The sequence below is a fragment of the Oryctolagus cuniculus genome, chromosome 2 (genome assembly GCF_051225735.1).
Source record: "Oryctolagus cuniculus isolate XC-2025 breed Fujian yellow rabbit chromosome 2, ASM5122573v1, whole genome shotgun sequence".
NCBI classification, from domain to species: Eukaryota; Metazoa; Chordata; class Mammalia; order Lagomorpha; family Leporidae; genus Oryctolagus; species Oryctolagus cuniculus.
Window position 1 is genome coordinate 55,513,861 of NC_142868.1, and position 14,423 is coordinate 55,528,283.

Consider the following 14,423-nt stretch of genomic DNA (forward strand, 5'->3'; position numbering starts at 1 on the left):
GTATTGGGTAGTGAGAAAGACAGACAGACAGACTTGAATTCTAAAGACCTCTAACATAGGGCTGGATGCGTTAAGTGTTTTAATATTTGGGCAACACAGAGAAAGGAGAGATTAATGCCAGTTTGTGTTGAATAGAAAAACATGTTGCAATACACAGAGAACCACAGTATTCATAGAAGGTGCTCCGAATAACAGCTTTTACTTCATTTATCATTCAAAAAGTATGAAGGTTTACAGCTTTTAAGAAGATAAAGCTTTCATTTGTTTTTTACACCAAAAAAAAATAAATTTATTCCTTAGCTTCTGAAGCTATCTTTCTAAAATAGTTATATAACTTCCGTACTAGGTACAGCCACAGCAGGTGTACTTCAATGAGATCATGCCCTCTCCCCCATTCTCCCTTGTCACACAAAGTTGGACTGAATGAAATCCAGCTCACATAAAGACACAGAAGGCCTTGCCCTGCTTATTTTCAGACTAAAGTTAAACCCTGTCCTGTGCATTGTAGCCATGCTGAGCCCTCACCTCTAGCTACCAATTAGCACTGCTGTTTCCTTGAGCTCTGTGACTGCCTCCCTGCTTGCTTCTTACATAGGGGATCAGCAGGATCCCACCTGTTAGAAACCAAAAACAGTGGGGTTGTGTGTTTCTGTTACATCAGTTGTGTGTTATGGCAGGCTCTTCTGCAGAGAACTGCTTGAAACTTTTCTGGAATAATTGCCACAGAAGCAAACAAGCACTATTGTATTGGCAATAACATAAAGATATGGCAGATTCTGCACATACAGTCAGTTTATGAATTTTTTAAAATTTATGGAGCACATTTTTATGCAGTTTATATGTATAAGGAGTAGGGTTGCCAGACTTAGCAAATAAAAATATAGAATGACCAATTAAGTTTGAATTTCAGATAAATAACAATTGATTTTTAGTGTAAGTAGGATCCAATCACTATTAATAATGCAAGTATTAATTGTATTTTAGAAATGTTTATTGTTCATCTAAAATTCAAATTTATGTACCATATATTTTAAATAGCAACTCTAATTGAGATGAATTCAAAGAGTTGTAAAGAGTGGATGGTATTAGAAAAATAAGAGAGGGCATTGAGGAGGGAGGACCAATATGGATAAAGACAGGAAGTAGCTGCATTTTTCCAGAGGTGATTAATAAAGCAATTCACATAAACAGTGGTATAAAAAAGCTGGGGATGGTATGTAACATTTTTTAGAAAAAAGTTATTTAATTTCTCTTCAGGGAATTATTTTGCTTAGCAAACACCTGGAAAGGCCATTTTGGTTGACCATTATGAGCAGGGACATAAGAACATTAGGTTATATGAAAACAACAAAGATAGCCGGCGCCACGGCTCAGTAGGCTAATCCTCCGCCTTGCAGCGCCGGCACATTGGGTTCTAGTCCCGGTCGGGGCACTGGATGCTGTCCAGGTTGCCCCTCTTCCAGGCCAGCTCTCTGCTGTGGCCAGGGAGTGCAGTGGAGGATGGCCCAAGTGCTTGGGCCCTGCACCCATGGGAGACCAGGAGAAGCACCTGGCTCCTGGTTTCAGATCAGCACAATGTGCCGGCCGCAGTGCGCCAGCCGCAGCAGCCATTGGAAGGTGAACCAATGGCAAAAGGAAGACCTTTCTCTCTGTCTCTCTCTTTCACTGTCCACTCTGTCAGGAAAAAACAACAACAACAACAAAGAAATTGTGAATTTATAGGACAGTTCCACAGAGGAGGAAAGTTTTGAAGAGAATGACATTGTACAGGAAGACAAAAGAGAGAAGGAGGAAATTTTGGCCAGAGAAAAATTCCCTACAGCAGCCAAATGATTTGAAAGAACCAGAGTGATCAGTATGTTGCATCATCATCTGTGCTGTTCTGACATTTATGTATCTGCCAATGGCTGAAATCTTCAGTAAAAAATTATACACCTGAGAGTAGATTGAGAGATGAGGAAAAGCGATGGGATAATTCAGATTCATTTAACTTTCTCTTTTACCATTTCTGGCAAGAGATAACTTGGGAAGTCTTGGTTTCATGATTCTGCACATGTTAGCAGAGCTATGAATGTTTGTGTAAGAAATACTGCTTTGTTCCTACCCTATTAGCTCTGTATATCTGAATGTGTTTATATGTGTTCCTATGTAAAGATTCCAATGAATTCAAGTGTGTATATGATTTATTCTGTTCCCTAGGGTGGGTGAGTTTATATTACAATCTATGAGAGACCAATGAAACTTTTCTTGCAATTGCTTGCAATATTTCTTAGTTGTGTTTCTAATGTCTTCCCAAAACTAAATACTGAGTCATGAAAACAGTGACAAATTAATACTAAGTATATATTTCCAGAATAATGACCTCAGAGTGATTATTTGGCCAACCACGTGGATGATTTGGGAATAAGGACTACTCCTTGAAATAATGATTGATACTTTACAAATTTTCCCTCTGGATAAGGAATAGATCTATAATCAAAGATATCATCAGGGATGTTAGAGAATAGCCAGGATGCTTGTTTATGTCTCAATGTTATATAACCCTAATAGCTACAGGGAAACTAGCTATTGCTCCTTTGCAATTACTGTGCTGTTACTCTTTCACCATCTCCTGAAAAATTACCCACCCCCAAAAAAGCAATCTGTGATTTACCATTATTCTTAGAATATGTCCATGATTCTGCTGCTTTTTTTGGAGTATCTGAGAAATCCACAAACCTAATGTGCAACTTAAGGTTTTTCAATTTGTGCTACAAGCTGGAGGCAAGGAGACTAGTATTTTCTAGACAAGTGAAATTGTGTCCTCTACCACTTAGCACCATGGAGCTTGAAAGGATGTCTGAATGCATCTCTTCTTCACTAAAGCTGTTCTCAAAGGCCACAGGAACAGTTAACCATGCCCAACACTCTGGCCCTCCAATTTCCAGTCCTGTATTCATTCTAGATACTACTCCTAATAGCTCTACTATTCATTATACTTACTGTAGGCTAGGTATTATTCTAACTACCTTTTAGGCATTACCTTACTTAATCTTACTTAATGCGACAACCACCTCCATGGTGTAGGTGCATATTATTGTTGTCATTTTTCAGGTGAGGAAAATAGGTAAGTATTTTGCTCAATCCCCAAACTAGCAGAAGGACTGAGCTTTCTATCTTGAACCCATGTAAGCTCCCACCCCAAATATGTGTGTTTATCTCCATTTTACTTCTTTCACCCCAAGGAAACATCTGTGCAGACGACTGGCTCCTTGGTGCTTCCCAAGTTGTCCATAAATTACAAAGTTCTTATTGGCATTTGTGTTGCACATATAAAGATTCAGAGAACAAAGTTTTGAACTTAGTAATGTCAAGTTCTCTCTCTATTGCTGGTAGAAAGGAATTACAGATTATTTGTCCTCCTTTTTTCCAGGATCCCTGCTTCTTAAAATACTGTTCTCAATTTGATGCCTAAAAGAAACTTCATTCTTTCCAGTTTGAGCTCCTTTAATTCCACATGAAAAATAAAAATGTGTGGTCATGAAATAACAGGAGGAATGAGAAAGCTGATAGAACTGTGAGCTAAATTGTTACTGGCTCTGATGAATTAATTAATTACCAAATAGGCGATTGAGCCCCATGCCAGAGCAGAATGTGTGCAAAGCTGCAGGCTAATCATGTCAAACTCCTTACAGTTATGGAAACTCTTGCTGTTAATAAGCTGCCAGCCAAAGCTGCTGGAGGTTGTCCGATTTCTTTTACTTTCTTTTTTCAATTTCTGGTGCAATTAAAACCACTCTTTGCATAAGCCAATAAATTACTCTTTTTTTCTAATGCACAGAACCTTAAACGGGTAGCTGAGACCTGGATGGATGAATTTGCAGAGTACATTTACCAACGGCGGCCTGAATACAGGCACCTCTCCACCGGGGACATCTCCGCCCAGAAGGAATTGCGCAAGCAGCTCAAGTGCAAGGACTTCAAATGGTTCATGGCTGCAGTGGCCTGGGATGTGCCTAAGTATTACCCTCCAGTGGAGCCCCCACCTGCTGCCTGGGGGGAGGTGAGGAGAGGTGGCATGCAAGTTTGCATGAGAGTATGTCCGTTTCTCCCAGCCTCAGATAGTGATATGAACGTGTAGCCTCCTCTTAGAAATTACTAGAGCTCAGGATTCAGCTCTCAGTGTTGATGAACTGACCCAAAACTGCTGCCACTATTGACTCCCCAGTTTTTTGAAGACATCTGGAAAATATTTTTGAGATTAGTAAAATGATCATAGGATCCTGTAGAGAATGAAAATATCTGTTATGATACTCTGTAAATAAAGGTGACCAGATATCCAGGATAAAATCCCTCACTGTCCTATATGCAGTTTTGTTGCAATTTGCAAACGTATATACAATATGATGGAAGGGTTTGGCTTCTTTCCAAATCAGAGCATACTATGCAGATTCATGAAGAAATGCATTTCCATAATGCAGATAGCTATGGGATGTGCAGAAGTTACATTGATTCCTTAAATAAGTACTAACCTTTCCACCTTTGAGTGCTTCTATTTGATTCACTTCATGATCTAAAATGGAAACAGCTGAATAGCCCCAGGTCCCTAATTTAAAATATCTATTTTTTGACATAAAAAAATACTATTGCACAGCTTCAGTTCTATTCAATACTGTTACTATGACCTTTTCCCCGTAGAAAAAAGGTGTGCTAGAACAAGGACTAAAATTGGACAAGGTAGATTTATCCCAGCAATTTAACCTGCTTTTTAGCTGAGGATGTCAGGGGAAATGCAAGCACCGTCCCAGTTCTCCAGCATTTCAGAAGCCCAGAGGTGACTTTCCAGCATTATGGAGAAGCTTTCTCATCATCACACTTGGTATTGTAGTTGTAGGGGTGAGGTTGGGGGGGGGGGGGTCAGAAATATTGCCAAGTCAGTATTGATGGCTGTAGCACTGTAAAAAAAAGGTCGCAGGGCATAGTAGTAGAAGAGGCCAGAGTAATCAGGCAGCATTTTGGGATGAGCTGCCGTTATTCCTGGAAAAAGTGTACTCAGCAAGTCATAGGTGCATTGCATGTTTGCTGAGAGAGTCCAAGAATATGCTTTTTTCTTCCTGAACCTGGGACAGCCCACGAAACAGTCAGGTCCTCACTGCATGCTCCATCCCTCCATGTTTTTTATATAGTGGATGTGATTTTGACATTGCTTAAGTCACTTAGTAATTTGGTCTCATTTTTTGCATTTTAAACATCTCATTAAAATTTTCCTGGATTACAAGTAGCATTGGTCCACTAGCATTAGTTTCAACTATCTATCATAGGCTCAATTTATAGCAGTGGAAATTTATTTTATTTTATCTTTTGCTAGCTTGTTTATTTGAAAGGCAGAAAGAGAAACATCTTCCATCCACAGGTTCATTCCCCAGATGTCCACAACTGCTGGAGTTGGGCCAGGACAAAGCCAGAAGCCCAGAGCCTAGTGCAGGCCTCCTACATGGGTGGCAGGGCCACAACTACTTGATCCATCACCTTCTGCTTCCCAGGATGCACAGTAGCAAGAAGCTGGAATTGAGATTAGAGCTGGGACTTGAACCCAGCCACTCCAAAATGTGATGCAGGCATCCCAAGTAACCTCCCAACTACTATACCAAACCCCTACTCTATAGCAGTGAAAATTTAAAATAAACACTATGAGAACTCTCAGCCTAACACGTTGGAAGGCATAGGTGTTTGTTACCCAACAAGGAGTGATTTTCGTCCTAAAGATTTTTGGTTAATATTCTTCTTGCCATTTTTCTATGATGATTTAAATATCTTGCCTAGTGACCAGGGAATACACCTGAAAACCCCACAGTATCATTGTGTGGCTTGCTGCTAGGTAAAAATGTCATCATTTTTTTCTTTGCCTTATATGGAAACATAAATTTTTGTTCAAATCTGATTACAGTTTAAACTGCAATTGACCACATTTTCCCACATTACCTGGCTAAACCATAACCTATATTTATTTATGAAGCACATGATTTAGAAACAAACTCAAACATTCCAGTGTGCTTCTCAAAAACACACAACCTCCATTGCTCTTGATTGCCTCACATCTTGGCATCACTTCTCTTATCCCTGGAGATGTTTCCATTTATCATCACTGGTTTCAATAGTCGGGGCTAGTGCTATGGCACAGCAGGTTAAGACCTGGTCTGCAATGCCAGCATCCCATGTGGGTGCCAGTTCAAGTCTCTGCTGCTCTACTTCTATTCAGGCTCTCTGCTATGGCCTGGGAAGCCAGTGGAAGATGGCCCAAGTCCTTGGGCTCCTGTACCTGTGTGGAAGACCCAGAGGAAGCTCCTGGCTCCTGGCTTCAGATCAGTGCAGCTCAGGCTGTTGGGGCCATCTGGGGAGTGAAGCAGTGGATGGAAGACCTTTTTGTCTCTCTCTCTCTCTCTCTGCCTCTGTCTCTCTGTAACTCTACCTTTCAAATAAATATATAAATCTTTCAAAAAATCAAACAATGAGATCAGATTTTTTTAACACGATTATAAATTTCTTTCCCAGAAGCTCCAAAATAATAAACAAAGATCATAAATTAAGCTTAGGAAAGACAAAAATGAAGTTATTTAGTTCAAGGACCAATTGCTTTCAGTTTTGTTTGCTCAGTTAAGATATAGTGCACAGCAAAAATGAATACACAGAAAATAGAAGGGAGGCAAAAAGAAAGAAAATCAACCAGCAACAAGGGTTTTGACGAAAAACAGTTCTGGAAATATCAATTTCCCAGATTGAATAGATCCTGAGAGACTCATACATTTGAAACTTGTGAAACATGGACACTGAAGGCAAGAGGCCAGTGAATGATTTGAAATGTAGTTTCCTATAAATGAAATTATAAAATGGTAAGACTATTTTTAAATTCTATATATTTTTAAAAGATTTTATTTATTTATTTGAGAGGTAGAGTTACAGAGAGTGAAAGGGAGAGACAGAGAGAAAGGTCTTCCTTCCGTTGGTTCACTCCCCAAATGGCCACAACAGACAGAGCTGCACCTATCCGAAGCCAGGAGTCAGGAGCTTCTTCGGGGTCTTCCATGCAGTTGCAGGGGGCCAAGCACTTGGGCCATCTTCCACTCTCTTCCCGTGCTACAGTAGAGAGCTGGATTGGAAGAGGAGCGGCTGGGACTAGAACCGGCACCTATTCAATTGTATATTGAGTAGTAACAACCAAGTTTTTGATGTTGTATTTAAGAATTACTAAAAATGCAAAATATATCTATGGGACAAATTAATCTCTGAAGATAATCTTTCAAAATATTCACCCTTGTGTGATTTCTTTTCCTTTTCAAAAGGATTTTTTTATTTGTTAATTTTGAAATAATTGTAAAACTCCATGACTTTAAAAATAGTATAGAAAGTCCACATATATCATTCACCTGTCTTCTTCTAATTTTGACATTTTATATTTACCACACTAATTATGATATGCTTATTAAGCTATATACTTGAAATTGGTACAATACTGTTAACTAAGCTACACACTTTATTCAGTTTTTTTCACAAGTGTTCCTTTCCTGTTCCAGGATCCAATCCAGTATATAAGAGATTTATAATTTCTTATAAACTTTAAACCAATTGATAGAATGGGCAAAGCTCCTAAATAAATTTAATAGTTAGGTTGCTGTTTTAATAAAAATGTAAGAAGGGGAATACAGACTCTGTGGGTCTTTTAAAGCAATTACAGGAAGGAACCACAAACCACCAGCAACGTAAACACAAGAATCCTTTATGGGAGAGCTGTGCCAAAAAGCAGGCCAACCTGCCATTTTATGCACTTGTACTTGGAAGGTTTTCCACTTGCTTCTCTTTGCCAGCCTGATTCTGGGTAAACAATGAAGTGCTTAGGCCAATTTTGGCTCTGGTCATTGGAACTAAGCTTGTAAAGGATATGTTACACACCATAAACAGCCCATAAACTGCTACTCATTTCCCTGACAAATTCAGCTGGACTATTGCACTTGCCTCCTAATTCATCTCTGTGTTGCTGCCCTCCCCACTTTGGTTTAATCTCAACACAGTACACATAAAATGGGAGAGCAGCTCACTCCTTCATTCAACACCTTTCAGTGGCTAACATTTCTCACCAGGTGAAAATCAAAATCCTTACTTACGAGATCCTACCTTATCTCACCCGTGTTTTGCCTCCCCCAGCCCAATCTCTTACTACTTCCCCCAAGGATTACTATCCTCCAGGTGCATTGGCCTCATTGCTATTCCTCAAACAGGACAGATATATTCTTGCCTCAGAGCTTTTGCAGTTGTTTTTGCAAATACTTAAAATCCTTCAGTCCCAGAAATCCTATGGCTTCCTTCGCTTCTCTCATGTCCTCACTCAAAAAAAGAACATCTTCTCAGTAAGGCCTCCCTGATTATCTCATCTAAAATTGTAGCAATCCACACACACACATCCATGTACTCACTTACACATTCCCTATCTCCATTTCCTCTTTCATTTTTCTAATCAGCATCCATCACTATATGACAAGTCATGTGATGTATGTATTCATCATGTTGTGTTACCTCTGCTCTTTGGTCACAAGAAATAATGACTGGCATATAGTAGGTGGTCAATAGAAAATTTGTAATGAATAAAAGATGAATAAATGGAAGATCCTGCTTTCCTGTTATCTCACTTAATCATTCACTGTTTTGCCCCCATGAATGTATGTTTGAAGCCTCTACAGGACATGCTGAGTTATCATCTAATAAAGGGGAGAGGTCTCTGGACCACAAAGATTACCTCTTTGGAAAGTTTCACTAGGAGAACAGTTTGAATAATGATTATTAGGTAACTGATTCTGATGGACAGTCAGGTCTATAGTCTATATGACAATCAAACAAAATACAAAATACTCTGATGAGGAAGCAGGGTAAACTCCAAAAGTAAGATTTTGTTCCAGCAACTTATAAATTCTCAGTGCCATCTTCCTACTTAAAAGAGATTAAAGTCACACCTGATAGACAAATAATAGTCTCTTAGCAGTCACTTCATCCTCAAATGCACAAGGGTCGTGGATGTAATGGGGAGGAAATGGGGCCCAGTGAGCATAGAGAGGATTTTGAGCCATGTAATGAAGCATCCTTTAGTGCTATTCAAATGGAAGCAATGGGCTTCCCCCATATGCTGTGTTGGATATGATAAAAACAGTTTCAGAGTGGAAAACTATTCTTAAACCACTTACATATGGAGTGGCTCTTTTTCTGCCAAGATGCTAAATGAAAGAAATTGAATTCCCAATTATTTTTCTCTTTATCCCTTCCCTTCCTTCGAATTCATGCATTTGCTAGAGTCATTTATAGTACTCCTTTATAGTCTAAGAAGAAGAGTTCTGCAGAATTCTAAATATCATGTGTAAGAGGGAATAAATGATGTAAAATAGACAAACATGTCTTTTCCTACCAGTGCCATAAATTCTGTTAAGAGGTGTCTGCTTACTGCCCTCAATGTGCCAATCTTCGCACATCCATTTGTCATCTTGGGATTGTGCATAACTTTTTCAAAATCTTTATTTTAAAAATTCATCTCAATACTGAACTTCTTCAGCTGCTTATTTAAATTCCTTCCTCAAGATAAATGTCACCCTGAATTGTGGAACATTCACAAAGACAGGCACCCTGAATAATTCCTATTCTTCTCAGCACCAAGTGCTGCTCTTGCCTTCTTTCAACCTGCTAGTTTCCTCCTCCTTCTCATGTGCTCATGGTGCACAGGCTTTTCAGATGTTCCCATATCGGCATACATGAAAGGAAGTTCAACACCAGTAGGTGCATTATCTCAAAGACCATCTGAGGAAGTGAGGTTGTCTCTTCCAAACAAATTCAAAGTGAATGCTGTTGATGTCTGATGCAAAGGTAAAAGCTGGAGTTTCTTGGACAGTGAGTGAAGCTCTTACAAATTCTCTTGGGAGAGCTGACACCAGCTCTCCTGCATTCCTCTACAACCTAGTCTTTTAACTAGGAAAGCTGCAAAGTGAGATTATCCTGCTGTTTCCCTTGCAGCTCTGTAGGAAACCATCTCTGCCATTCAAGTGCTGTATATCAGCAAGCCAAATCTTTAAGTTAAGCAGTCATTCACAGGTGATTTGTCATTCCATGTGTATTTGACTTGACTTCGTCTGTCATTAATTCTCAAACAGAGGCAACACTAGTACACTGTGCTAATTCATCCTCTCTGGAACTCATCAAGGAGGTTAAGAATGGGAAGAATACATATAAATGGAATTATGTTTTTAAATTTGAATAAATGTTTTCTGTATTCTCAACAGCTGAGTCATGGCTATGAAAATAAACTTAAAGTGCCTTACAATAAACATGGTTTTAGTTCCCATTCCCTGGCAGTGGCAATTTTACCCAAGTTATAATGGAATCAGAGAAACTTCAGAGCTAACAAACTCATTATTCTCCTCCAGTATGGCAAACAAAGCATTCCTCTTTTCTTTATGGTTATTTTGTTCTTCTTTGAATTTATATTTGATATATGTTTACACACAAAAATATATTCCTTTTCTGGTGCTCGTTATAGGAATCACTGAAATTTTAAGTGTGTGGTAGCCTAGTTATGAATTTGTCTTAGCATTTAAATTTCATTGAAAATCAGTACCTTTCTAATACCAAGAATGACACTAACAGTAGAATTTGGGGATCATTAAATCATCAGAGCAAGATTTTTAATCCATAACCTCAGAGAATAGCATGGTTGGAAAAATCCAACAAAACTTTCCAAGGACATAGAAACACCTCCTACATCCTACCTATTATTTAACCATGTGACCTGTTGCCTTCTGTGATTGCTAAAGCAGGTCTCTCCAGGGACAAATGCCATCAACTTGCTTTAAAATTCCAGTGACCCGCAACTGGCAGAAGAAGGATTAGAATAAGTACAGTAAAAAAGGAAAGGTTCTTGGGGTTTTGGAAAAAATTTCTAAAAACTGTCAATTTCACGTTATGTAGACTGGTACCAATATGCATTAATGGGCTTAGGATTTGCTTTCAATTACTTGTAAATAGTAATAGTTAAAAGAAGACCCAATATGCTTATGGGAATCCTCGTAAAGTTGAGCCAAGTGTCCTTGGTTGACACTGCTCCAAACCCTGAGAAGTATACTGACTACACTGCTAAGAAGTAAGTCATTCCTAGAGTTCATCAGTCTGTCAGATTTTGTAAGCAAATCGAAACATAGCTCTCTGTCTAAATCTGGGAGGTGGGAAGACAAGCATTCCTTTGCTCCCGTTCAGATCTGTAGTTCATTCTTTCTCCATGTTTCATTTCCTCACAATCATCTCTTTATATTTCTTGATCCATTTCATTTCATTTCTTCCTATTGACTTTAAAATATATAGAAGTAAATTTCTATTGGCTTCTATTTCCAAAATTCTGTTTTTGTCTAAATCAATAACCCAGCAGTATTTAGCTAAGCCAGCTCTTGCCTTAGAACTTTCCCATTTTACAGTGACATGTGTATGTCTTTCTGTTGAGCCTCTCTTGTCCAGTTGACATAATGCCTGTTAGTTAGTCTATTTATGGAAAAAGTGGCCTATTATTTAGGACCAATCTAAAGAGTAACCAATAATCTTATGAGGAGCCTAATTTATGGACTAATCAGTAGAACAGAAAGAACAAGTCAGTTATTCCCGATCTTTTCTAGACAAAGTCACCCAGAACCAATCATATACATTCAAATTCTTTGTCTACATTTTTAAAAATCAGAATTGCATAGAAGTTTGTAGCAAAATTTTTGCTCTAGGGTCCAATATTCAGGTACTGCCCTAGTATCTAAAAAATCATGAAAAACTTTGAGAAATTATTCCATAAATAAAAATCTATGTTTTCTATAATATTCTTATTTTAATGTATACTGTAATTTATGATGCTAAAAATATCAGCAGCAGTGTGATTTTGTTCAATCATTTTAAAAGATGCATTTAGGATAGAAAAGAAAAAAAGAACAATGTGAATATCATCTTACACAAAACAGATAAAACAGATGACAAGGAATCCCCCATGTACTCTAGAATAGGGGTTAGTGTGACCTGAACACCAGGCTGTAGCAGATACTCTGTGGGAACAGAAGAGAAAAGGGATTAGTAGAAAGAAAAAACATATTACTGATCACACTTCTACAAGGAGAGGACCCAGAAATCAACATATATTCATCTTCAAAAGGAAAAGATCTTTTATAGAACAGGAATTAAAAGTAATCAAATCTGAATGTTATCAGTGAGATTCAAAGACCTGCTCACAGTTTCCTGTCTGAGGATCAGTACAAAGAGACCAGTAAGGAGCAATGGAATTGTAAAACACCCTGAATAGCTTTGGCCTACATGTGTCTCAAAACATGCAGTACTCCCTTGTCCCTTCCAATTTCCCACCTCCAACAAAAAAGAAAAAATCTGTGAGTTGGATTCAAAATGAAACACTGGGGATTCCAGAGACAGAAGTTTCCAGTACCACAGAAGGAATTGTCTGGGTTAGAGAGCTTAGAACAGCAGACACATTTAAAGGCAGCAATATTGCTTTGAAGGAAAGAATCTTAAAACACCAGACAACACAAAACTAGAGACAGGAAGGTCTTGTGAATCAGCCGGAGCCCAGAAAGAAAAGTGTTCATATACAAATGTCATTTTTAAAATAATTCACAGTAACAACAGAAAAGAGAGCCTCAAACAGGAACCTTCCTCTAATAATACAATAGAAGCAGTTTAAAGTGAAACCCCATAAAAGATACAGTAAGGTTAATGATTTTTAAAATGACCCAAATATAAATCCAATAGCTACTAAAATTATATTACAAATGTGGCCACAAATAAGATAAAAACTGCAACTTAAGATTTCAGAATAAGTTAAAAGAGTCTTAGAAATAACCACAGCATGAATGAACCATACAAATCAGAATGAAAATAATCCAGAAATGAAATCTTTAGAGTTAAATTAAACATAACTTTGTTTAAAAAAAATAGAACAGAGAAAACTTGGGAATGAACTAAAAAGGAAAGAAAATATACTTCACAATGAAGCCTGAATTAGAACAAAAGAACAAAGGGAGACAATGGGAAGCGCAAGAAGTGGAACTGAGGCGAAGAAGAAAAAGAGTAAAAATAATGGAACAGAAACTTAAAAATTAGGAAAAAATAATTCACCAAGATATTTGGAACAACAGACAAAGCAGATTAAACAAATTTTCCAAGAAAGATCCTCAAAAATGAAAGGCAACAAATACATAAAACTGTGATTGGAGGAAACCTACTCAAAATAAAAGGCTTGGATTTACATATTAAAAGGACCATTCTTGGAAATTCAGCTATTTTTAAAGGAGGAAAAAAACTGTGCACCCAAGCATAAAGAATAAATCTGATGAACATTGTGCCCCAGGAGCCAATATACAGCAGCATTGCACAAGTATTCAAGAAAAGAAAATAGGAGCCCAAGATTTCACATCCAACCAAACCAGCCTTCCAGTATGAAGACTGTCAAAAAACAATGATAAACCTTCAAGAACTTAGGGACTGTTTTAACTAAAAGCCTTTCTAGGGAATTGTTACTAAATGAGAATCAGAAAGCCAAGAGCTTTTTGAAGAAGCTTGGCATAGATAGGGTCTGAAAAAAAGTGACTGTAAAGATAGACTAATGTACATATTGTATATGATTTTACAATGTACAAATAATCAAGTAACAAGTGGGAAAGTAAATGGAAAGCAGAGTAAGTCTGCTGATTGTGCCGTAAGCATTAACTAGGAGTAAAAGATTATCGTGTCTGTTTAGACACTGGGGGAGAAGGAAGAAAAATGGTTTCTTGGAGAAAAGTATAGTTAGGCATGACCTAAAAAAAGGAAACTTCAGATATTATATAGAATATTAATGTAAAGTAACCAGCAGGAAAAAAACACAAACCATATTAAATATCAGAGATTACACAGAAAAAAGAAAAGCTACTGCATGATGAAAGATTTTTTTAGAAAACAGTGCATAATAAATCAGTTTGTCAAAGCTAAGATCAAACATATAATATAATAAATGTACTGAAAGAAAGATTTCAGATTAGTTCATAAAACAAATCTAACTCTTCTATACAGGAGATATACTAAAACCAAAATGAAAAGATTGAAAATTACAGAATAAGCATAAGTATACCATGAAAATTCAAGTAATATGAAAGCAGCTTATGGGATCTTGATATGCAACAAAGTAAAATACAAGGCAAGAAAAGCAGAGTAGGAGCTGATTTTGTGGTGCATTAGGTTAAGCCGCCACCTGCAATGCCAGCATCCATATGGGCACTAGTTTGGCTTTTCTACTTCCAATGCAGCTCTCTGCTAATGTTCCTGGGAAAGCAGCAGAACAATGTCCAAGTGCTTGTGCCTTGCCACCCACATGGGAGACGTGCTGAGCCTGGAGTTCC

At 37.9% G+C, this 14,423-nt stretch overlaps 1 protein-coding gene across 1 annotated transcript in view; it reads left to right on the forward strand.

Annotated features, from left to right (window-relative positions):
* Positions 1-14,423, forward strand: part of GALNTL6 (polypeptide N-acetylgalactosaminyltransferase like 6) — a 1,246,993-nt gene that overhangs the window by 1,163,450 nt on the left and 69,120 nt on the right. Inside the window, exon 10 of the mRNA XM_002709470.5 lies at positions 3,821-4,042. Coding sequence (XP_002709516.1) covers positions 3,821-4,042 — 222 coding nt within the window. The remainder of the gene's footprint in view (positions 1-3,820; positions 4,043-14,423) is intronic.